This window comes from Ursus americanus, chromosome 13 (assembly GCF_024610735.1).
Source record: "Ursus americanus isolate L20-20 chromosome 13, mUrsAme1.1.p, whole genome shotgun sequence".
NCBI classification, from domain to species: Eukaryota; Metazoa; Chordata; class Mammalia; order Carnivora; family Ursidae; genus Ursus; species Ursus americanus.
The window spans coordinates 38,682,279-38,708,779 of NC_142139.1; the positions used below are offsets into that span (position 1 = coordinate 38,682,279).

General features: G+C 36.6%; 1 protein-coding gene across 9 annotated transcripts in view; it reads left to right on the top strand.

Annotated features, from left to right (window-relative positions):
* Positions 1-26,501, top strand: part of DCLK2 (doublecortin like kinase 2) — a 142,590-nt gene that overhangs the window by 7,395 nt on the left and 108,694 nt on the right. For all 9 annotated transcript variants that reach the window (XR_006779870.2, XR_006779869.2, XR_015726505.1 and 6 more), the window contains exon 2: positions 11,928-12,262. Coding sequence is in view for 6 of the 9 variants with exons in the window: in XM_045798861.2 (XP_045654817.1) it covers positions 11,928-12,262 (335 nt within the window). In the remaining 3 variants the exon portion in view is untranslated. The remainder of the gene's footprint in view (positions 1-11,927; positions 12,263-26,501) is intronic.

Below are 26,501 nucleotides of genomic sequence, written 5' to 3' on the forward strand. Positions count from 1 at the left end.
CCACCTCCCCTCCAGCCACCCTCAATTTGTTCTCTGTAGTTAGTCTATTTTCTGGTTTGCTGCTCTTTTTTGTCCCCCTGTATCCTGAACTGCTCTTTTCTACCACCTGTGAGGAAGTGGGGCCTATTCCAACCCCCAAGATTTACATAGGTCACAATAGATCAGCACTCTAGAGCCCCATCACTGCTAAAGCCAAACCTGTTAATCACTTATACCTGGAAAATGAAGATTACAGTAGCTTATCAGTCACTGTAGGTATAACAACAATTTAGGATGTTTCATGTATGGGTCTTGAAATAAAATGCATTTTCCTGTACACCTGCAAAGTAAGATCTGTGCATAGTTCTGCATAGTTGCCTTGCTTGACCTCAGTTTCCTCATTTGTAAAATGAAGGGTAATTGCTAAGACCCTTCCCCCTTTAAAGTTCAGTGATCTTGGGAAAAGCTTCTGGGAGTGGGAAAGAGAAATGATTCTGGCTCTGTCTGGCTCTGTGTCACTTTTTTAAGAGTCATTCAGGTTTAGGGGCGGCTGGCTTGGCATGGTAGAGCATGCAACTCTTGGTGTCGAGGTTCTGAGTTTGAGCCCCACATTGGGTGTAGAGATTACTTAAAAATAAAATCTGGGGGAAAAAAAGCTGGCCAGGTTTAGATGAAGTTCTTAGAACCTTCAGTAACCTGTAGGAGGTTCTTCTCCATAAAACATTCTCAGGAAAGGGAACATTATAAACCTATTGAGGGCTGGGACCACAGTTGTTTTATTTGTTTCTTTGTCCCATGCAACAGATACTTCTGGCACAATGAGGATTTATTTTACTTTTGTGTCATTTTTAGATTTTTTAATAGGTGGGAATAGGTGGATATAGGTGTTTTTAAAAACCTTTCTTAAGACTGGACAGTTGGCTAGATTTGCAGAGGAAGAACAAGGCAGTAGACTAAACATACTGTAATTTGTCAGAAGCTGCTACTTTGTAGACTGAAGGAATAGGAAAAAGTTGACTGTGAGATCAACTTATGTAATTTTGATTACACTGTAACCTTTGCTAACATCTCAAAGTGACTAAAATAATCTACAATTATGACCTGCTGTGTTATCTATTGTTTATATGTTGATTAAATTATAATCATTTGCAACCAAAATATATCACAATGAAAGTTTTAAAGATTTATTTTGGGGGGGGGGTAGAGCACAGAGGGAAGGGCAGAGGAAGAGAGAGAAGCAGATTCCCAGCTGATTGTGGAGCCCGACGTGGGGCTGGATCCCATGACGGGATATCAGGTCCTGAGCTGAAATCAAGAGTTGGATGCTTACCTGACTGAGCCATCCAGATACCCCTCACAATAAAAATTTTAAAATATCTTCACTGATTTATCTCTTCCTTTTACTCCATATGTTTTGCAAACTTAAGATTACTTTAAGTTTTAAATAATAACAGTATAATTATTTCTTAAAGGCAATGATGATGCTGTCTTCCTCAGTATACTTGTCCATCATCTTGGTCTTTTTACTTAACAGTGTTTTGCCTCATTGGCAGAGAATCAAGAAAAGAAATAAGGAATTTTAGTGCACTCTATAGTCATGTTCATCAAGCCTCTGAGAGAGAAAGAACTTGAGAAATAGCCTGATGTGAATCCATCTCTTAGTAGTTTAGTGATCAAGACCAATAGACGGAAGGCTCTACATGAACCCTGTAATGTGTACAAAACACTTAGCAGAGTCTTAGCATGTTGTGGCTCTTGGATAAATGGTAGTGGTCCTCAGATCTTAACCCCAAATTTACATCCTTATGACTTCCCTGCTATATTCTAGAGCCACCATTTGGAGCTACATAAGGCTTATCTTACTTTTACACAGCAGCTCTTCAGACATCTGGAGACAGTGGTCATACTTTACTATTTCCCCTTCCTTCCCATCCTGTAAACATCACCTCTTTTTTGTGCAGACATCTGGCTTCTGAGTCTTTCATCACTTGCAGTGAATCTTTTTTTTTTTTTTGGCAAAGAGTTATTTGAGAGAAAGAACTTGTAAGAGGGGAGTGAGGAGAAGGAGAGGGAGAAAGAGAATCTCAAGCAGACTCTGCTGAGCATGGAGCCTGTCACAAGGCTCCCATCTCATGACCCTGACATTGTGACCTGAGTCAAAATCAAGAGTTGGATGTGTAACTGACTGAGCCACCCAGGTACGCCCCTGCATTGACTCTGAGCCATCCTCACTATCAATCACTTGCTTAAAACTGGGGCCAAGGCTTCCTCTCAGATTCACAGTGAGTTTTAAGGAATGAAGGAGGAAGGTATTAGGCAAAGATCTCCAGAAGTTGGGGTAACTCTGTCAAGGAAGGTGTTACCTCTCTCAGATGATGAGCCAGTTGAAGGACTGACCCTTGATCCATGATGCTTTAGGAATATTAGATGGGGGGTGTCTGGGTGGCTCAGTTGGTTGAGTGTCCGACTCTTGATTTTGGCTCAGGTCATGATCTCAGGGTCATGAGATTGAATCCTGTGTTGGGCTCTCTCTCCCTCTCCCTCTACCCCTTCCTCCTCTAAAAAAAGAGAAATATTAGATAGGCACATTTTTTTTTTTAAGTTTTTTCTCTTCCTCAGCATCCTTAAGATTGCAGTGTTTCTCAAACTTTTGTAATATTTGGGCCACTTAAACGTGAAAAACAATGTAAAGATCTAACAGCTAACTTGTAGAAGTTTAGTATTGCCTTAATTACTTTAATTACATTGTCACCTAAATATGTAGAAAGGTAATTATTTTTATATACTATAGGTCTTACACACCAATATAACCTAAACAAATTGATAATGTAAATACCAGCAAAACTGCATAATCTATAAAAATGTAAAAAGTAAGAGTGTAAAGCTACAGATACTGTTTTCTCAAAATAATTGTTCCAAATGTGACCGTGGTACTTAACGCTGAGTTCGGTGTGCTGTATTTCAGAATGCCATGTAAGGAGTCAGTTTTGCCCTGTTGATAAAGCTCCAGTCCTACAGGGTAAAATTATATCCTCTGGCCTTAATTTGCTGTGAACACACCTTTTACATAGATTAAGTCCACTTCTCCTTTTCCTCATTAACTCCCAGCAAAGTTACACCCTTTGGTAGCAAAGGAGTTGAAACTGGACAGTGAGTGGCCTGATTGTATTTGATTTAGAAGCAGTTGTTCACCTATTCCAGAATAGGATGATATAAACATTTTAAGTTCTGTCATCAAAATAAGCACAGAACTAAAATTGTCGCAGTGAACTCTTGTAAATTGTGGAATATGCCTGGCCCAGGCGTGAGGAGCAAAAAGACAGATAATGGATATGATTTGTAGGTTCCATCCTTCCAGGAGATTGGATGCAATTTCTTTTTCAGCTGGTAAGCTTTATAAAGCTTTATGGTTAGTGAGTAGGATTTTTGTTTCTACTTTTACCTCAATTTTTTTTTTTTTTTTTTTTTTTTTTTTTGGTCTTTGGTTAAACTTCTCTGAAATTTCCATGCTGAAACATGGATTTCTGGGCATACCTCTTCATAGATGCTCAGATGTTCAAAGTAGTTTTTGTACCCCTTCTCAGTGGAATGTATCACAGTCTGTACTGCTGGATGTGACTTTAGGACATGACTTGGTTCAGCCAGTTGCCTTCAGAGGTGTTGAAAGAGCATTGGTCTTAGAGATGAAAGATCTCATTTTGTGTCCTCAGCCTTGCCCCGTAGTGAAGGCCATTCATTTTGTGATGCAACAGCAGTGGTCCAGCGACACAGCAAAGGGGTGCAGAGTGGGGTAGGCTTCCAGGCCAGAGCAGTGCACTATGTGTAACTCTGCTGATCCCCGTAAGTTTAAATTCTGGGTTCTGTACAGTTTGGGTAAAAAAAAAAAAAACCCCGACTAAGCTGTTTGCCACAAGAGAATAATAAATCAGTCTTTCTTTTCTTCACCCTGTATTTTTCTTAACCAGATGGACGTGGGAACTCGTCTCTGATGTGCTTAGATGGAGAGAAGCACATTTTAATCCACCCAGTAGGACAGCCTCACAAATGCTGTGCTTGATGAAGGATATCAAACCATTTTGTAGATGCAACAGACCCGGATTTATTTTCCCTGGTTGTATGTCTTTGGAGGCATTTTTTTTTTTTTTAAGATTTTATTTATTTATTCGACAGAGACAGAGACAGCCAGCGAGAGAGGGAACACAAGCAGGAGGAGTGGGAGAGGAAGAAGCAGGCTCATAGCGGAACAGCCTGATGTGGGCTTGATCCCATAACGCCAGGATCACGCCCTGAGCCGAAGGCAGACGCTTAACCGCTGTGCCACCCAGGCGCCCCTGGAGGCATTTTTTTTATCTCTGTTTTAGAAGTTAGGAAAGAATTAAGGTTCCTAAGATTATTGCTAATATTAGATCTATAGTGTCAGGCAAGCTTTCTTTTCTCTTTGTCTTTCCATTTTTATGTTACCATATTTAAATCTCCATGTGTGGGGAGGGGATCTTTTTCTAAGCTTGAAGAGCCTTTGCACTTTAGACTTGTATCATAAAGTTCAGTGTTTGCTTCCACTCCAAGTTACGTAATAGTCTCAATGTCCAAATTTTGTATAATTGATTTTCTGCCATGAATGTCAAAATAGTTTGTAATTACAAACTAATTAGTGGGGTTAGGCAGTTATTGTAAATATTTTAACAGAAGTGGACGAGATACTTTATAGGAACTGATAGTAAAAGTAGGCTAGCCAAACATACTGTTACTAAATTTCCAGCTGCATAAGGTTGCATGTAACTATTTGTAATTTCTAACAGCAAATTGACATTTAAATGTTGGTGAATTACTGTGATTTAGCTATTAAAAACATTCATTATGTACATACACACACACACACACATATATATATATATATATATATATATATATATATATATATATATATAAGTACACACATACATATTCCATTGATTGAAAGACACATTACATTTATTGGACTAAAAACTACCCTGTATGCTTGAAACTAATAAATACAACACTGTATGTTAATTATACTTGAATTTTTAAAAAACAAGTAAGTGTGTGTTTCCTGGACTCTTGATGCTTTGATGGTCTGAAATGAATTAAAACCATTGGTAGGTACTAGGCAGCCTTCATATCCCGCTTGTTTCCATATATGCCTTAGGTTCATTTTGGTGGGCTGGCATGACCTAAGAATGTCTCCAATCATGCATGACATCTTTCAGGAGCCTGACCCTGACCCTCCGAGGGTCATTCTGTGTAAACAGCTACACTGTGCAAATGTTTTTACCTAGAAGTAATGCAAATCCAAACCGTGAGATTTATAGTTTGCATTTTCATCATTACATCGACAAACATGTTGTAAGTACCTGTTATATACCAGGTATTGTGCTAGATGTGGGTGGTATGAAAAAGATACAGTTTTTTTCAAAGGGCTTGCAGTCTAGGGAGTGGTTTAACGAGAGGTTGTTTCAGAGTCACTTGTGAAATTAAAAACCCTTACCTACATATTCTGGTCCCACCATCCAATGATTCTAGTGATTCAGTTGAATTGTGGTGATGTCTGAGCATCTGTACTTAGACAGCAAAATCAGCTGATTAAAAAAAATTCTCCACTAAGAACCATTGGAAGAGAGAAAGAAAGAATAAATGATTATGAGAAATTGATACTTTGTAAGCTCGGGGTAATTTTTCAGATTTTATTTGAAAATTATGAAGGTTCATATACATGTACAGCCCAGTGAGTTGTTATGACATGAACACCTTTGTGACTAGCAGGCATGTCAAGAGACAGACTGTTGCCAGACTCTGAGAAGTTCTCTGTGTCCCCTTCTAGTTACAATTCTTCCCAAGATAACAGAGGCCTGACTTTTGCTTTTATCTATATTTTTACCACCAGTGAAGGCATCCCTAATTGATAGTTTAATTTTTTCTGTTTTGAACTCTAGAGAAATTGAATCCTACTGTATGTATTCCTCTGTCATCTTTTCCCACTATTGTTTGTAAAATTCATCCAGGTTGTTGCTAATGGCTCTTGTTCATTTTCATCACTGTATAGTAGTATATATGACCACACCACAATCTCTGCTCTCCTGTTGTTGGGACATGTGGATTGATTTTTCACCTTTGGCTGTTGGGAAGTGCTTCTGCACACACACAGTAATGCCCATGTAGCATGAGTTTTTCCAGGATATTTTCCGGCAGTGGATTCCTGGGTCATATGATGCGTATGTTGTAGACTTAGTACTAGATAATGTTTTTCTAGTGATTGAACCTGTTTTTCCTAGGTGATTGAACCAACTTAAAATCCTTCCAGCAATGTTTGAAAGTTCCCATTGCCTTACCTCCTTGCAGAGAGTGATTAATCTTGACTGGTCAGTTAAGAAGAGGCAAGATGGGAAGAGGAGGAAGGTTATTTTAGACATAAGAAGCAATGAAAATAACAGGGTGTGATGAGTTTGGAAGGAAATTGCAAATATCCTGGTATGACACTAACTTAGGAACTTGTGGGAAAGTGGTGGGAGAGGAGGGTGGATGTGTGTGATGTGCTGAGGAGTTTGGTCTTTATTCTAAAGGCAGTGAGTGAAGCAGGCAAAAGACATCAGATCTACATTTCTAAAAATTTGCTGTGTGAGAGCTATGTAGAAGATGAGGGGGTGAAGCCCCACAGCGAGCTTAACTACTCTAATCCAAGGAGGAATGAAAGAAGGCAGAGTCAAAGAGGATGATTTCAGAGGTGCTTAGACCTAGGTCAATAGTTTTGCCAATTCTGTTGAATGTGGGAAAGGGAGAAGAGAGGCAGGAGTCTTGATTTTGCCTGGGTGACTATTTGGGTGGTGATTTCATTCAATAAGTTGGAGAACTCAGGAAGAGAAGAGTTTGAGGTCAAGGTGGCAATCATGGGGAGTGACGTTAGTTTTAGACAGTAGCATGTGAGATATCCATAGATAATCTAGTAAAGCTGTTAAGTGGCTTGAACTCAAGAGAAAGGAGTAGGCTGGAAACGTCCTCAGTATATAGGTGGTGTTTGAAGCTGTAGGGGTGAATGCAACTGCCCACAGAAGAGTCTAAGGAGGATGAAGTAGATGAATGGGAGACGAGGACCCTGAAAAGCAGACCAAGAAGGAACAACCAAAGAAGTAAGAGGTATAAACCAAAAGAAATCAGATTGTGCAAGCTAAGGAAAAGAGGATTTGCAGGAGAGAATCATGACTAGTGTCCAGTGCCCTCAGAAGACACCCAGTGAATCTGGAAAATGTGCTTTGCATTTGGCAGTTAGGAAAGACATGCTCCGGGATCAGGGTGTTCCAGCCAGGGGAATGCAAAGAGCAGAAGTGATGCCACAGTGACTTAAGAGCAAACAATGGGAGAGGAAGTGGGGAAAAAACAGATGAGGAGAGTTTTTTAATTCAGCAGTGAATGGAAGCCAAAAGCACATTAGGTAGAGTGGGATGAGGAATGAAGAGAGGGAGGATTTGTGTGTGTTTAAGGTGGGAGGTATTTGTATCTAATCCTGTAGAGAGGACTGTCTAGTTAAATGGAGGAGAGAAGAATGTCCCTGAAATTGCAGCATGAGGACACAGAAACATGGTACTCAACATCCAACAGGAGGTGGCTATCCTGTTACGGCGGAGAGAGACAAAAGGTGGGAAAAATTGGCACAGTCTGAATATATTTGTAAGGATGAAGGTTTTCAGAGATAAGACATTGGAGAGTTCCTAGCATTTAATATCCTCTTGCCTCTTCAAGAGGGGGCAGATTCTTGGGCTGAGTAAGGATGAACGTTAATAGTTGATATGCAGGTTGTATTACACAGCTGTAGACACTTAATTTGACAACCTGCTAACTATGAAGTTAAAGTGTGTTTGAACAAATGTCAGTGGTGAGAAGCCATAGCCATGTCACTGTAGTGTCTTAAAGGAAATTCAAAGACTTTCTATTCTGTGTTGTGCATGAAAACAGTAAAGTTTCATAACCACCTTATGCTTTTATCCATCTCTTTTCCACACATAAAGCCAGTTTTCTTTATATTTAGTATTCATGTGATCATAATTTCCAAAATGACTTCCCCCTAAACTCCTATGGTCAAAGAACTGTTACTGGAAAGAGGGAGAGAGAGAGAATGAGTGTGAGTGAGTGTGTGTGTGTGTGTGTGTGTGTGTATCTCAGTTCTCTTCAGCCAGAGACCATCAAGAACATGCCTAGAGTAGAACAAGTTGAGTTTATTACCCATTGCAGCAAAGAGAATGGACATTGTATGGATACCATGGGGCATCTCAGTAAGATGGTGTTAGACCTATCATAGAATTTGGGCTTTGGTTGGATAATTTTAGGGAGGATCTGGGGAAGCAAGGACTTGCTCTGTATTGGGTGGTTAGAAGGAAGGACAATTCTGTGACTGAGCATATCATTAAATCTTATAGGGAGCACAGAATAGATTGAGGAAAAAGCTGTAATTGCTAAAGAAGTGGCAGTCATTATTGAGTGTGAGAGGAGGATGTCTGGTATTTTGCGGGTTGCACAGTGAACTTGTTTTTGTGTCACTTTACCATAGTCTCAAAGTGACTTTATTTGATACAGATATTGTATGAGATTATATCCCAGAGAAGAACGCCAGTCTGACTGTGAGCATCAGACCAGCTTATAATAATAATGAGATCTAGCTGTTAAAGTTAGATCAATTCTGGACTTCAGAGACAGCCTTATTTTTCATATATTCATATTCATGTATATATTTATATTTATCATGTATATATACATACACATTTATATCTTAGTTTAATTTATAAATGAGATGCTTATCTTTTCCTTCTTTGGGTGAGTGTAGTTTTAATATGTATTGGCAAAAAATATAAAAATCCTTTCAGAGTTTAGTATTTTATCAGGATATCAAAACTCATTACTTGAGGATATACTTTTTCAGCTGTATCAATAGCATGAAATGCACTGCTGTTTGTTGGGGAATGAGCAGAAAACAGAACATTCTTGCATTGATCCAAGTAGAAAGTGGGTGGTGGTGAGGGCACAGAGGGTGGACATTTTCAGAAATATTTAGAAAAAAGAGTGGACAGAACTTGATGTCAGAATGTAGTATGTAGGGAAGCCAGAGGAGTGAAGAATGATGCCTAGGTTTCTAGCTGAGTAAGTTTCAGTAGGAAGTGATGTTCCTACCAGGATGGGGATGAAGAGGGAAGTGACAAGTTGGCCGGGGGGCAGGGGGGGGTAACAAATCTTAAACCAGAATCCCTACAGTAGCAAGAATATGGTTGAGGGGAGGCTGATTGTTTCTAATCAATCTCGTAGGTGCCTAGCACGTAACAGAATAATAATTTGTTATTTGATTAACAGCAAGAGCTGGAACCGCCCAAGGAACCAAAATCTTAAATTCTTTTGTCAGCATGTTCTCTCCTGATAAGCAAATCTATGTAAGTGACAAAATTACCATCAGCAGATTGTTTGATCAGGGTGGGGACATAACAAGGGAAGCTAGCCTGGGTATCTTGGTTGCTATGGTTATCAGTATGACATCTCTACTGTAGGGTTTTATGTGTCCAGTATATGGAAACACAGGGGTGACCTCAAAACTGTGTCTTGAACCTTTGTGCTGAAATGTTGTATGCCAAAATGCCAAAATGGGTATCTGCTGGTTCAAAACTTTCCATTTTATAGAACTGATCTACAGGTTTTTAATAGAAACAGTATAAAGGGAGGGGGGGAGAGGAGGGAATTAAAATACATCTGTAACCACACATAAACAAATTAAAAGACAGACTTCCTTTACCTATTTTCATTCTGATGTTCTGAGCCTGTGTAAAGAGGCAAAATACAAATGAATTTAAAAGGCAGCTCGCCTCATTGTTATGTCAGCTGTGCAGGGTTGATCAAGGAAATCTGACATACTAAATTTGCTCTTGTTTTGTTTTGTTTCTTTTTATCATTGTGTTTTCGCTTTATATGGGGAAAGGCTATTCCCCAGCTGACTTCTCCCTGCCCTTAAAAAAAAAAAAAAAAAATCAGTCTCTTGCTGAAATTCCCTTTTCTTTCTTCCATCATAATATTTTGAATCAGAACATACAAGTAAATTTTATTTAGAGCTTTTCAATGTGAGACTTGGTTCTCTGTAAAATTAAAGCAGAATCATAAGTGTTTACTTTTGCTTGTAAGTAGGTGCATGTGATGTATAGTTCTATTTTATTAAATGCATATGTGTATTTGAAATTGCATGCCATTTTAAACCCAGATGATTACACTGTGAAAAGTCATTTAGATAAACCTCAGAGATGGAAAATCTCTAAATGGCAATGGTTGTGCTAGCTTTCCGATTACTGGTGTGGAAGTAGCAGGAGAGCCTGTGGCTGGTTCCCCAGTTTTCTTGGGCAGTGGCCTAAATATACCTTTAAATAGAAGGCATTACTCCTCTTTTTAGACCTTTCTTATATGCCTGATCTGTTACTGAATTGCTCATGTGCCTTTGGGAATCTTTAAGTTCTCCATTCATCAGGATTTTAAGAACATCCTGATAATAGTTAAATATGATATTTATATTAATAGGTTTTCCTCAGGCATTGCCTTTCACAGTTTTGGTTATTTTTGCTTTAAGCAAGAACAGCCCTTAAGGCTTGTATCATTAATTATTCTATTAAGAGTGAGACTGTTAACACTGACTATGTGAAAAAATACTGGATTCTTTTTGAGTTAGAAGGTATCTTAGAGAAAATCTTAGAGTGTAATCCTCTTGCCCTGTATGCTTAACAGGTGAGAATAAAAGAATTGGGTGACTTCTGAGTTTCCTGAAAGAAAAATTATGATTTTTAAACATATAATTATGAATTATGATTTTCAACATTATAATTCTAAAAATCATTACTTTCAACCTATAATTTTGGAACTTAAAATTAATGAACACTGAGTTGGTAAACCAATTGTCAAATAGTATAGTTTTTATGTTTTACTTAATAAAAATTAAGCAGAAGGCTGCATGAATAATGAACACGTCATTTTTTTTTTTCCAGAAATATTTATTTATTTTAGGGAGAGAGTGCCTGCATGCACGCATGGGTGGGGGGAGGGGCAGAGGGAGAGAGAGAGAATGGGAGAGAAGCAGACTCCCCGCTGAGCTCACAGCCCAGCATGGGGCTACCCCCCACCCAGATGATGACCTGCGCTGAGATAAAGAGTGGTGGCTCAACTGACTGAGCCACCCAGACACATCATTTTAAGCTATTTAATATCCTTTCTCATTTAAGTAGATATAGAGAAGGTTGTCTATTTGAACTAATTATTTTAAATTCACATTCTTTAATTAAGAAATAAAATGCCTGAAGTAAATTTCTTGGAGCTGTCAAAACTCTTCCTTCATTTTTGCAGTAATTCATTAATTGAGTAAATGATATTATGACTAAATATATTTTAGACAACTGTGTGAAGATGGAGTAATCATCCTTCAGTTAGGGCTGAAATTTGTAGTTGGAAGGAGAAAAATAGTTTTATTTCTTTAAATGAATATATTATTTTGTGATATAATTACATCTTCCAGAATGAGATTTTTTTTTTATTAGTTAATAGATTTTGGAATTAGGAAGTACTCTAGAATTCATCTGATTCAACAGCCCCAATGTCCAGACAAAGATATTGAGAACCAAAGTGCAGAGGAATAATCCAGGGTGACATATTTGATCAGAATAAAGCTCAAGTCTCTCTTGTTTCATTTGTCTGGTGCTTTTCACGCTGTAATGTGTGTTATTCTCTCTCTCAAAACCAATCTAGATGTTTAAATAGAAAGGGAGGATAGGCAGAATGCCAAAGGAAAAGGATGCGAATCCCCCTTTCAGTGAACCTGTTAAGCTTAGGAGTTTACTTACTGGGTCTCCAGCGTTTGTTCTTAAGATACAGTGCTTCTGTGGTGGGGATACTCATGCTAACTAAACTGATTTTTTGCCTTTTAGGTGAGAGTTACGTGTGTGCATCAAATGAACCATTTCGTAAAGTTGATTACACCAAAAATATTAATCCGAACTGGTCTGTCAACATCAAGGGTGGTACAACCCGAGCCTTGGCTGCTCCCTCCTCTGTGAAAAGTGAAGTGAAGGAAAGCAAAGATTTCATCAAACCCAAATTAGTGACTGTGATTCGAAGTGGAGTGAAGCCTAGAAAAGCCGTGCGGATCCTTCTAAATAAGAAGACTGCTCATTCCTTTGAACAGGTGTTGACAGATATCACCGAAGCCATTAAACTAGATTCAGGGGTAGTCAAGAGGCTCTGCACGCTGGATGGAAAGCAGGTAAGAGGGTTGTTAGCCCCCAGCTCTCCATCTTACTGTTAAACTCTCCCTGTATCGTGGTGGTTACGTATTTGACAGAATTTCGTGGTGTGCTAGAAATTATTCTAGTACTCCTACTTGAAAGGTGTGTGTCTGTATTAGCTTTTATCATGAAAAATGTAAGTGGTTTACCTGCGTCTTTGCCCGAATATCTCATAAGTGTATATGGAGAAACAACTCTTTTTTTTTCAGTTTGCATTTAAATTCCAGTTAGCTGAGGTACAGTGTGATAGTAGTTTCAGGTGTATAGTATGGTGATTCAACACTTCTGTACAACACCTGGTGCTCATTACAAGTACCCTCCTTAATCCCTATCACCTGTTTAACCCATCCCCCACCCACCTCCCCTCTGGTAGCCATCAGTTTGTTCTCTGTAGTTGAGAGTCTGTTTCTTGGTTTTCCTCTCTTTTTTATTTCCCTTTGCTCGTTTGTTTTGTTTCTTAAATTCCAGATATGAGTGAAATCATATGGTACTTTGTCTTTGTCTGACTGGCTTATTTTACTTAGCATAATACTCTCTAGCTCCAACCACGTTGTTCCAAATGGCAAGATTTTATTCTTTCTTTATTGCTGAGTAATATTTTATTGTATGTACATACAGTGTTTTATTGTATGTATATTGTGGTGTATGTATGTGTATACACACACACACACACCACATTTTCTTTATCCATTCATCAGTCATTGGACACTTGGACTGTTTCCATAATTTGGCTGTTGTTGACAATGCTGCTATAAACATCCGAGTGCGTGTATCCTTTTGAATTAGTATCTTTGTATCTTTGGGTAAATACATCCTAGTGCAATTGCTGGATCATAGGGTTGTTCTATTTTTAACTTTTTGAACAACCTCCATGCAGTTTTCCAGAGTGGCTGCACCAGTCTGCAATCCCACCAACAGTGCAAGAGGGTTCCTTTTAATCCACATCCTTGCCAACACTTGCTATTTCTTGTGTTTTTTATTTTAACCATTCTGAAGGTGTGAGATGATATCTCATTGTACTTTTGAATTTTATTTCCCTGATGATGACCGATGTTGAGCATCTTTTCATGTGTCTGTTGGCCATCTGTATATCTTCTTTGGAAAAATATCTATTCATGTCTTCTGCCCATTTTTTAATCGGATTATTTATGTTTTGGATGTTAGGGAAATGTAGACGTCTGAGTGAAAAGTGTAAGTTGAAGAGGCTTCCTACATTAAATGGGATGTTCTCTATTTAAGAACACCTGTTGACTAGTAGAGTCATGGGTTTGGTAAATCACAGGAGTCAAAATTGAAGATATTTAACATTTTTAGAAAAGCCTTTCCTCCCCACCTACATAGACTATGGAAAATGCATTTCAAAAAAGTACTTTCTTTCATAAGAATGTCCATATGAATTTCATAGGGCACAAGGGAGGTAATTAATCAGCATTTCTTTTTTGTTTGTTTTTTAAGACACAAGACAAAGAGTGTGTATGTGTGGGATGGGGGGGGCAGAGGGAGAGGGAGAGAGAATCCCAAGCAAGCTTCACATCCAGCGCAGATCCTGAAGCGGGGTTCAATGTCACGACCCTGAAATCATGACCTGAGCTGAAATCAAGAGTCGGACACTTAACCACCATCCAGGCACCCCATTAATCAACACTTCTGAAAAATATAGACAGATTACACAGGAAAAGGCAAGCCAAATTATGGTAATAATATACCAGGAAATCTAACAGGCTAAAGAAGAAAAATTGGGCAAATTTCAAGAATTCATGAATACTGAGTTTTGCCACAATCAAATTATCATTCCTAAAAAGAGAAGCACGTAGCTTCTGAGATGTAGTTTTTCCTAATTTCAATAAAGTTAAATTGTTTGTATTTATATTGTGTTAAACATTATAGTTTCCAGCATTCAATTTGTTTCTTCATTCTATTTTGTTTTTTCCCTATAACACACTTAATTTATTCTGAAGTGTTTAGCTCGTATAGTGCTGAGAATGAAACACTGGAGCAGTGCCTTCTGGAAAACACAGTTAAGGTAGTTTTCTAATTTCCTAACACCAGATCTAGTTAGTCAATTGTTTCCTGAAACAGTAACAAAATTTAAAAAATAGATTCTAAAAATTCCAATAGATCATAGTGAGGTTATAATGACTTTTCTGATTAATTAGTTTGACAATTGGAAGGCATGACACTTCATAGCAGCCCGCCCAAGATAGGTTCACAGTGAATGGAAATAGACACTTTCTAAATTGAGTTAATAGCACAGCACAACATGAAAGACCTTAAGATTCATTCTGCAAGTAAGTAAAAACAAATTAGACTAAAAGAAATATTTGGTAAGCCAAACAGCTAATTCTTGGTTGACACAGGAAGGCTGGAAATATAGAGACAAACATTTAAGACACCTAACAAAAAGAAAAATGGAAATCATAAATATGCCAAATTCAAAAACTTGAATGGCATTTAAACAGTAAATGCAGATGAGATTTTAAAGATTGAGATTCAGATTTGGAAATCTCTAAATATTGTTTAGGGGAAATGGAAGTGAAATACAGAAGTTGAACATCTAATTGAAATGGGCAATCACTGAAATTTTAATTATCCAAAAAATTATCTTCAGAAACACCCCAGACTAGAAATATCAATATGTAAAAATGTTAACTAAAGCGCAAGCAACCCCAAATTATCCACATATTAAAGAAGACAACACTGCTAAGAGTAGGACTTAATGACAGGAACTAAAGGATGGTTTACTGTTAAGAAACCTGTTTATACATGAGATCTAGAGGATCAAGCATAGTGGCACAGGGAATCCCAGAAAGGCTACAAAGGCATTTGACAAAATACAAAGTTGATATTCAGTTAAAGACTTATTTATAAATGGAGGGTGACTTCTCTGATACACTTATAAAAAAATACTATCTGAAACAAAAAGCCTATGTATTGGTGTAAACACATGTGTACAACACTGGAAGTACTTCTGTGACAGGTATGGGATAATCGCCTGATAGCACCAGTATTCAACATTCTTCTATATATTCTCCCTGATTTTTATTTATAGTTTAATTGCAATTTCAATAAGAATCTAAATGAGATTTTTTTGGGGGTGGGGGAAAGAATACCTGACTAAGTGATTTCAAAAGCTAATCTGGAAAAAGAGGGAGGAAAATTTTGAAAATAATGATTAATGGGCTCTTATACTACCAGATATTAAATCATCATCCTCATACCATAGCAAAAATAAATTCCAGGTGTTTTAAAAATATAGAGGTCAAATGAAGTAAAAGAACTAAAAGAAAATATGTCAATAGTTAGGTTGAAATGGGAAAGGATTTTCTGAGCATGAAAATTGTGGAAAATCACAAGAGGAAAGCTTGGTTAGACAACATAAAAAGTGAAAACTTCTTGGTGTCATAAGCAAGGTTTATATCTTTTATATTGAGTTAGAGTAGTTTAATATGAAAAAAACAACTGTAATGAGACGGTGGATAAAAGATGACACAGGCAATTTGAAAAGATAGGAATGTAAATACTAAGTATAAAAAATGTTCAGTCTCTAAAAAAATGAATTAAAGCAATGAGATGGTGTTTTTGATACTTAAAACAGACATTTTTAAAAAAAGAGTGTTTATTAGTTTTAGATATGCAGTGAATTGGCATTTTCAAAGAATGATGGAAGTATGAATTTCATAATCTTTATGGAAAGCAATTTGTTTTGTACAACTATACAAATGTTCTTACTATTTGAACTTGTAAGCTAACTTCTAGGAATTTATCCAAAATAATCTGAGATGCAAACATAATTATGCATAAGAATTTTCATTTCAGCAAAAAGAGCAAAAGCTTGAAAACAATTTAAAATTCCTAATGTAGAAAACAGCTAAATGATATTACCATAGAATATAGTAGTGGCCATTGAAAATTATGTTTGGGGGATATTTAAAGACCTGAGAAAATGTTGAGTGGAAAAAGCAAGAAAAAAAAACCTCTGTGTAGTATGTTTTCAGTTTTATGTTAAGAAAGAGAAGTAGAGGAAGATTTTTTTAAACTAATTCAGAAGGAAACACAATTACAGTTGCCATCAGAAATCCAGTATTTGCTGTTCTGATTTCTACTACTTTCTCATGTCTGCTTAAAAGCAAAAAATCAAGCGCTGAGAAGGAAAACAAAGACTGATTTCAATCAGTTGTAAAAATTAAAACATTATAAGTTAGTCCTTGAAATTTTAGCACGTGGCTATAAAATGTTACAAGAATCACTTTTGTCACTATTCAATGTCTTCTAGAACTTACAACATTATTTCCCATATGCAAAGAAAAAAGGTGTCTTTAAGCTTTCAAATAAAATATTTCTCTGGAAAAATCATAGCTTTTAGTTTTGATAGACACACTTTGGATATTGTATTTTCAGAGTACCAGGTATTCTTAAAAGCTATAGTTTTCTTGGCACGCTGATAAAACACTGGCCTTGCTATTTAAAACTTGAATTTTTTAAAACTTGATTTTTGGTTGGTATAACATATAACAAGAACATTTGTTTCTTGCTTTGAAATAGCATAAGAAATTTGTCTTATGCTTAAGATTAACGGAAACCTTTAAATGGGCAGTGTTCATTTTGATTTTATTTTATAAAATGATTTTTTCATGGGTATGTAAAATGATCTGTTCTCTGAAAATTTTCAAGAAAAGGACAGCTTTGCTTAGGCGAAGAGAGAGGAGTGAGAATGGAACTAAGATCCGTTAATGAGTTGTCCCTGCATGAAATTTTAGGCTATCTGTCCTAACTTCTGTTTTTTTCCTGGTTACTTCCTGCTCAGATGTGTTGTTTTCATATTGAATTAATCTGATCTTTAACACAAGGATAGAGATTAAACAATTTATAGGCAGTTCATCATGAATAGTCACTGATCTCATCCTGACACCTATGCTAGAGTCTTAAGCGGCCCTGCTTATCTTTTATGGGCTTGAAAGCTCTCCTGATTAAAGTATCATGTGCCAGTAGCATTTATGTTGTTAAAAAATTGTCCCTTGAGCTTCTCTTCCATCAAAATGGATGATCACATCTTCCTAGTAGTATTGACCTCATTAACAAGGTCTGACTTAATTAGTACAACTAACTCATGCACTTTATATCTCTTTATAAAATCACTTCAACTAAAATCATGTTTTAGGGTTTTATCCATGTTAACTCTTGGGTTTTCTTTAGTGTAGAGCAGCGATTCTCAACTGGGTACCATTTCACCTCTAGGGGACATTTAGCAGTGTCTGGACTCTTTTTTTTTTTTTTTTAATTTTTACTATTGAAGTGCAATTGATATACAATGTTAATTAGTTTCAGGTGTACAGCGTAGTGATTTGACAGTTCTATACATTACACAGTACTCACCACAGTAAGTGGTTACCATCTGTCACCCATACAGTGGAGTCTTTTTGATGCCATGACTGAGGATGGAGATTGTACTGGCATGTAGTAGGTAAAGGCCAAGAATGCTGCTATCTGTCCTGCGGTGCACAGAACAGACACGGCGTAATTCTTTGGGGTCCAAAAGGTCAGTAGTGCTAAGGTTCAGAAATTGTGGTGTCAAGTAAGTGAAATGATTCCAAAAGAAATACTTGTTTGAATGTTAACTTTGTTACCATTTAGGCCACATGCTAAACTTTATTTCAGAACTTATAGCTGTTCTCTTAGCCTGTCTACTTCTTACCTGGTTGAAGCAGGTGTGTCAGCATGTCATGGTTTATAGTCTTTGTTGTCCTGGATTTCAGTCTATTTGTCTTTGTTGTATGACACTAACATACAGTTGGGCAGGACAGCTTCACAGGGGATTAGATAAAGATGTCCCAGGTGGTTTTACATGTATTTAAGGAGAAGTCTAAGAAAGCATGATTTAATCTTGTGGGATTTTAAGTATTTAATACTTAAAAGTGATGCTATGGTTATCAATTTTTAAAAAAAATGCACAACCTATGTACTTATAGATGAAATGACTAGAAAAAAATCTGTAAAAAGACGTCATGAGTATTCTCCTCTTAAGTCGTTTTTTTTAACTTGCAATTAATTTAGATTAAATGTTTTTCTCTTTTAAATAAGCTCTTGAATTTTAAGTTAAAGGAATCGAATAGGAGAAGGAAGTTTACTTTTAAAGTTTTTCGAAAGAGTTACTTCCTTATAATAAACTGCAGTGGGGGAGTTCTTTTAAAACTGTCTTTATTCTGTTAAGAGAATAAAAGATCCAAATATAGCTTTTGTCCACATGTGTAAAAAATTCTAGCTTTTAGCTTTCCCAGAAACAGCAGAGTTTTAACATAAAAGAAACATATTTAGTAGAATTTTGGAACAAGTAGATTCTTGTCATGGGCAGAGGCAAAACAGACTCAGAAATTGCTAGCAGTTGATGGTTGGGGGTAAAATACTTCCAGATTTTGGGACCACTGCCAGTCTTAGGATACCCACATGCAGTGGGACCCTCCTTGGGGATCATTTGAGTGCCTTTATCTTATCAGTCAGTGTTTTTGAAGGTTTCCATCCTCACTTTTTCAAAAGTTTAATTATTTCATGGGTGCCATAATAAGAATAAATTATTTTTGTACCTTTTCTGGCATCACAGTTTCTAGTGAAGGTTCATTTCTTTATAGTGACCTGACCATTCTTATGTAAAGCAATCTCTTCTCAAAAATTGGTGCATAAAAATCAAAATAGTTGATATCTATTTTTAAATATTTTTTATGATTCATTTAATGCTGATATAATTTTTCCTTGAAGTAGATGGGGACAGAGTTTGGTTTTAATTCTCACACTGCTCCCAATGCATGCATTTTGTTTTTGCAGATAACAGAGATCCAGATGACTGTGTTCTGTCTTATTAGATACACTTATACCTCTAAAGTGTGGGTAGCCCTGATCTATCTCAAGCAATGGAAAATATATCCCAATTAGGAATCAATAGAGTGAGAGTAACTAGTGGGACTTTTCAGTACTTCAGGAAGTCCAGGTGTAGAGAGGGAGAAAACATTCATTTATTCTTTGATCCCTGATCTAAGCAGATTTTAAGGGACGGGGGGACTTAATCTTAGGTTTTGATATAATGAACCCCTCTTTTCAAAGAGTGGTCTAGAAAGTGGGAAGAAAGAAGGAAACATTTAGATATCCCTCTTATTTTTTTGTTGAAGTGAAATTTCTGTTTTGCCATTCTGGTGTATATTGTATAAGCAGTTTCTCTTGAACTTAAATAATATTTTCTCCTTTTTAATGGGAAGCTGGAGGAGACACCAAAATTCTGTTAGTAGTTACTGCAGTTGCAAATTAGGAGAAGAAATGTTTAAGAAAAATCTTTACATTGTATAATTCATTACAAGCTAAGTGTAGCTGAGATAAAAATGACATCACTGCAAACTCTTTTGTTTTCTTATTTATTCTCTGATGTCTAAGCTGGAGTAATGTTTGCATCATAAAACTGTTAAATTCATTTCATTTTTGTTATAAATGTATTTTGCAGTGATTATAATAATTGGTTATTAAATATACATTTTGTTACATATGTATTTTACAATGCTTAGAATAATACCTAATAGCTTAATTAGCTAATAGATAAAAACTAATAACTTAACTATGTAGGGTATTATTGCTTTATATTAGTCTTCTCTGCTAATCCTCAACAACCTTGAGTTAGGTATTATAATTCCCATTTTACATTGGAGATATTAAAACAGAAATAAAGTAACCTATTCAAAATCACACAGCTGGTGGTGGAGCTGGAATTTGCACCCAGAAAGTGCAAATTTACACCCAGAAAGTGTACCACACCTCCCCCCCACACACACACACTTCACAATTGTGCTCTAAGCCCTGTCTGGTCAGGCTCTTTGAAAGGTTTTAGTGATAAAGATGAGGAATAAGACAGAGCTAATAAGCTAATCAGGTTATTTCAGATTTTATTAATTAATTAATTAATTTTTTTAAAGGTTTTAGAGTGATGCACTTTTATCTGGGGTTTATCTACAATCTGTGTAATTATACATTGTGTGGCACAATTATTCTTTAAGTAGAATCCGTAAAATGAAAAAACAGGTTAAGGAGTAATTATATGCTTGACAAAAAGATGACTTCTAGAGTTATTTATAGATTTAATTTTTTTAAAGAATTTGACTGCTGAAAGTGTAGAAAATATAGGAAAAATAAATGCACAGTCCTTCCATTTTAACACTATTTTAAATATAATTAAGTATCCCTATCCATATTTTTATATACATGCTTTTTTTTCCTTTTAAGAGGAAATTACACAAGTAAAATCAGTACATTTCTATTGGAAAATCCAAATGTTGGGGAGGAAAAAAATGTTCTCTATCCTTTAATATTCTTCTAGCTGGCCTAAGAATCAAATTGATGTGAGACAAATTAACAGGAGAAAATCATGGTTAATTTTGTACATACAGGGAATTCATCTAAACATGAGATTCCAGGATGGACCTAGAGGATATAATGCTAAGAAAACACAAATACCATATGATTTCATTCATATGTGGAACTTAAGAAACAAAGGGAAAAAAAATCTTAAATATAGAGAATAAACCTGATGGTTGCCAGAGGGGAGGTGGTTGGGGGGAGGTATACAATAGATAAGGGGGATCAAGAGTACACTTACCTTGATGAGCACTAAATAATGTATAGAATTTTTTAATCACTAAACTGTACAAATGAAACTAATATAACACTGTATGTTAATTACACTTCAATTAAAAAATATTACCTTTCCCCCGCCCCCCCCCCCAAAAAAAACCCTCCACTGATCTGTGGTGATAGAGGTGAGAATCGTAGTTATTTTTCAGGGTGTTATTCCTAATGGGGTGGGTAATTGAGCCTGCTGTGGTGTTAGAAATGCTCTATACCTTAATCTGAGTGGTTGTTACAGAGGGATACACAAATGGAAATATTTACCAAGTTGTTTGCTTAATATTTGTGTACTTTGCTGTGTGTAACTTATACCTCAATTTTAAAAAGGGAAGAAAAAAGATGTGAGATTCCAAAGGCAGGCAACATGAGGTATACATGTCATTCTGGACTAAGAAGGAAATAGGAGTCAAAGGGAAGGAAGGGAATTCACAGGAAGGAAGGAAAGAGTAAATGCTTGGTAAACAAATGTTTGCTGGGCCACCCAGAAACAGTGGTAGGGGACTTTGGGCAAACAGGCCTTGCTAGGTTTCTTCCTGTCTACCCTACCTAGTTCCTATTATACTATAGTTATTTACAGTGATAACTCCCTTTCTGGAGCAGGTTCTATATCTAAATTTTTTTAGGCAGATGGGGGAAGGTCAAAGTTTCCTCCTGACTCTTTTGGGCCCTGATTATTTTCAGTTTGAAATAATCTGCAGGCCAGAGTTTTGCATTTTGGGGTGATTAGTTTTGAACTCCTATACAAACAATTAAAAGAAGTGCAAAGAATGAGTTTCTTTTCATTTGCCTTTATTCCCAAGCCTCACCCTATTTCCTAAAGGAAACTACCAGTTTTGTTAATGTAGTTTAGATATTCATGCACACATAGTTTTTATGTAACATGGTTTTTATGTGTAATTGTGTATCCTCCTTCTTTCACTTATTAATCATACTCTTCTATGTTGTTACATAATCTTCATATTTCATACATAAATGACTGAACCATGTTCAAATGACTAGACATACCATAATTTGTTTAACCTTTTGCTGGGCATTTGGGTTATTTCCAGTTTCTCAGTCTTTTATCCTCTAGTCATCTTGCTGTTTATAGATTTAACATGTTTTGGATCATTTCCTTTCCTTGGCATAGATTCCTAGAGGTAGGTTACTGGAAGAGACTCAAGTAGTTTGGGGTTTGAGAGATACTATCAAAGCTGTAGACAAAAACTTGTCCTAGTTGGCAGTGCTACCAGCATGTGCCCCAGTATTTCTGTAGCTGGGAGAGACTTATAAAAAGACCAGACATGATAGCCAGGCCCAATGCACATACTTAATTTGTTGCATAGAAAAATGCACATTTTGTGAAATTCCTATTGTAAAAATTGAAACCCACCTACCACCTCCACTGTTTCTACTTTCTGTTCTAGAAAGTAGTTTAACAAGAAAAGCCAATTGGCCTGTGTATATAAGTTTTATACCAGAGGCAAGTGCTGGTATAACTAGTCTTGAAAATGTTAAGCTCAGTAGGGGGAAATTTTTCTTTTAAGCTAATAACCTACATTTTGGTACGATGTTGTCTTAATCTTGAACTGAAAGATCTATCACTTCATTCAACGTTTGCTTTATAACCTTTGCCTAGATGCCAAAAATCCCATGGGTATATTTCTGGTACTTAGTGAATTCACCTAACTTTTTGCTTTGTGATATTTTGACTAAAAATTGAGTCAAGGCGATTACTTGAAGTCATCAATGATTTTTAAAGTTAATTGTTGACTTTTGGTGTGTCATAGATAACTTTTTTTTTTTTTTGCTGTTTTTGTAATCTGTCATGAATGTCTGATAATCATAATTTCTACCAATATTTATAAGTTGATTAGATTTCATGAAAGGGTTGTTCATCATGCATTTTGGTTAAAAACAAGGACAGGTGCAAAGTAAGTTTGTTTGTTTGTTTGTTTGTTTATTTATTTATTTATTTATTTAAAGATTTTATTTATTTATTCTACAGAGATAGAGACAGCCAGTGAGAGAGGGAACACAGGCAGGGGGAGTGGGAGAGGAAGAAGCAGGCTCATAGCCGAGGAGCCTGATGTGGGGCTCGATCCCATAACGCCGGGATCACACCCTGAGCCAAAGGCAGACGCTTAACCGCTGTGCCACCCAGGCGCCCCCATCCTGTTAATTTTATAGTTGAGAAATCTTTAGGGGTTTATGATAGTTTTTGAGAGCCAGTTGGAATCTTTGGTCGTTCTCTTCCAAATGAAACCTGACTCAGAATTTTGTGTGGGATCACAGACCACAGAGCAGTTTATGAAACTCCACTTTGGTCCATCTTATACTGTTCCCTTAGTTGAGGGGAGTTTTTATTTTTAGTCTTCCAGTTGTTGATTTTTCTAGAGAGCAAAATTTAAGCTTGACCATGGTCATCCATACTCTTAATTGAATCTAAACTAAAAATTGCTTCATGGAGAAAAAATAGCGCTAGAGTCTGTATTTGCTTTTTCAGTAACCCTGTGCAGTTTTCTGGATTTAAAAATTAACCTCTAGCAATTTGTTTTTAAGTAAGGAAGAACACTTCAAACAGTAAGACTAGCTTTCATGAATATTCTCTTTATGTATTTTTAGAATATTTTAATTGTAGTGTGATGCAGCTGCCAGACTCATAGCACCAAGTGTTGGAAAGCTCTGTAGTCATTAGAGGTTCGCCTCCACAGAAGTTTAATTTTCTCAGCCTGAGGACTGTTGCAATGAAGCAGTGCTTACCCAGAAAGAGCATTCTGCTTTTCCTTATGCATTTCAGGCTCTTCCTAAGACTTGAAATAATACAAGTTTTATTTAAAATTTTCTTTGTTTTGTAATGGTGTATGGCAAGCTTCTCTAAATGTGAGCATGAAGACATTTGATTATATTTGAAAATATTGTTCTTTGTTTGCCCACATGCAAAGTCATTAAAATGCCATTTAAAATATGAGTTATGGGAGGTATTTAAATATCTGTGAATGGGTACTTATTGAAACTGACATTAGGTTACATGGTTGTGTTTCTGAAGGATTAGGTTTATTAAACACCTAGTCTGTAGTATCACTTATGTTACGTATTTTTAGTGGTAAAATATGGTTGACACATGCCATTGTGAAATGGAAATTAAAAAGACAGTTTCTCTTTTTATAAAAAGCAAAAGTTCTGTAAATGGAAACTCCTGAAAGTCTCATTAGGCAACTTAATCCAGATTTTAGTGTTTTCACTTAATACAGTAGCCCAGGTTTTTATGTGTGGATAAAAGTTCAAAACTTTTCCAGAAGTTTTAAAATAGATTTTCACTGCCAGAGGATTCCTGCCCAGGCCACACCAGTCAATATCTTAATCACTTCTTCAGCTTCTAGGATTTAGAGGGTTGTGGTCAGTGTGATTGTGCCCTGAGGAGCTCATTATATGCATTGGAATCAGAAAGTGAATATTGAAATTTGATTTAAATATATTCACTTCCTATGACACAATCAACTCTAATATTGAATGACAAAAAATTCACACTTATGCAAAAGACTGTCATAAGATTTTTAATGATGTTCGGAAAGATACCAACCTTTAGTGTCAAATATTGTGGCAGACTATTTACACATGTCATTTAATTTCACCCTGAGGTAGGCATATCGTGATATCTCTGTAAGGAATGTTACAGAGCATATCCAAAGAACTTTTGTCCTTTGGTGTCAGTTGGACATCTTGGCTATAATAGTATACTTATGCTGTGAAGGCTGCCTTTGCTCCAGACATTTTTCTGTTACTCTCAGAGCTGGTTTTCAAGATTCAAAGAAAAATCAGATTTATTACTTTATAATCATTTTTAATTGTTTTCCAGAATCTGTTATGTAGCATGATTATTTACTTTAGTCTTCAGACTTAGCTCTGAATAGCTTCCTAGACTTTTCCCAAAACTTCTGTTCACCTTAAAATGATGAAGAGTTAATTTATTTTCATCTACAGATTATATTCCTTACAATCATTTATTTCTTAACTCAAGATGTCCTAGATTTGGTCAATGGAACCTTTTGGAAGTTAGATCCTTTGTCCTTTTGACATATTTAAGAATACATAGGAGACTAAGGATTATAGGGAACCTTGTCAGGTTCATGATTAGACTTTATGGCAAATAAAAATGTAACAGCAATCCTGTATGTTAGTGACTGCTCTAGGTCTGCTGTTCTCAGGTGTCTTCTAATGCTGTACAGTCTTCCATGTGATTTCTGTTCATTGCACATGATTCCTGGATTCTGTGCAATTCCCCTTGTTGTCTCGGTTAGTATGTTTGCCATTAAATCCCTAGAAACTAGGGCCTAGGATATATCTGAGTTGATTTGTTATTGTCCAGCATAAGAGCACCATGATAGGCCATTAGCCTCCCTTTTCTTGACCTATAGATGTCTGCTTTTAGGGAAACACATTTGTTGTGAACAGAATTGCTGTGTTGAGTTATATGACCCTGCAGCCTATGTGCAGAGAACTTTTTTTTTTATTTATTTAAGATTTTAAGTAATTTATACACCCAACATGGAGCTTGAACTTATGACCCTAAGATCAAGAGTCATAGGCTTTAGTGACTGAACTAGTCAGGTGCCTTTTGTCCTCATAGGGCTTGTGAATATTGAGGGTATCTAAAGGTTCAATGACTCTCTGGTTCAGTGGTTCTCGACTAAAAGCCATTTTGCCACCAAGGGGATATTTGGAAATTGCTGGAGACATATTTGGATTCTGGACTTGGAGTGGGGTAGGGTAGAATGTGTTACTGGTATCTAAGGGCTAGAGGCCAGGGGTGCTGCTAAATATCTTACAGTGCACAGGACATCCCTCCACACTAAAGAATGAACTGGTCCAAAACATCAACAGTGCTCAGATGAAGAAGCAATAGCTTAATTTAATGGCTCTAAGGAGGAATGATGGGGTGGTATCGAGAGGGAAATGCTAGTGTTTTTGGAGTAGCCAGTGTAAGAGATGTAGGTGGGTATGCATGATCAAGAATAGGTTTTTGAAATTAAAAAGGCAAGGGCAAGATTATGCACAGCATACACTGCGTTTCTGAAGGATGGGAACCTCATCCATTGAGCTTTGGATTGGCATTGAAGAATTGTGAGAGGATCATATTTGCATTTTAGAAAGTTTACTTGGAGGGGTGCCTGGGTGGCGCAGTCGTTAAGCGTCTGCCTTCGGCTCAGGGCATGATCCCAGCGTTCTGGGATCGAGTCCCACATCGGGCTTCTCCGCTAGGAGCCTGCTTCTTCCTCTCCCACTCCCCCTGCCTGTGTTCCCTCTCTCGCTGGCTGTCTCTCTCTCTGTCAAATAAATAAATAAAATCTTTAAAAAAAAATAAAAGAATGTTTACTTGGAGAGTGTGAAATGAGTTCAGAAAGATGATCAATCCTACAGGATTCAGTGTCCCGGAATGTGGGAAGTTGTTTTAGATGATATTATTTCAAAGTTGTAATGTGTTTTACAGTTTCCTAAATGCTCATGGGAGGTGAGCAGACATTCCTAAAGAAATTTAAGTAGTTTCAGAGAGTGTAAGGTTTGGTTTTAGTAGGAAAT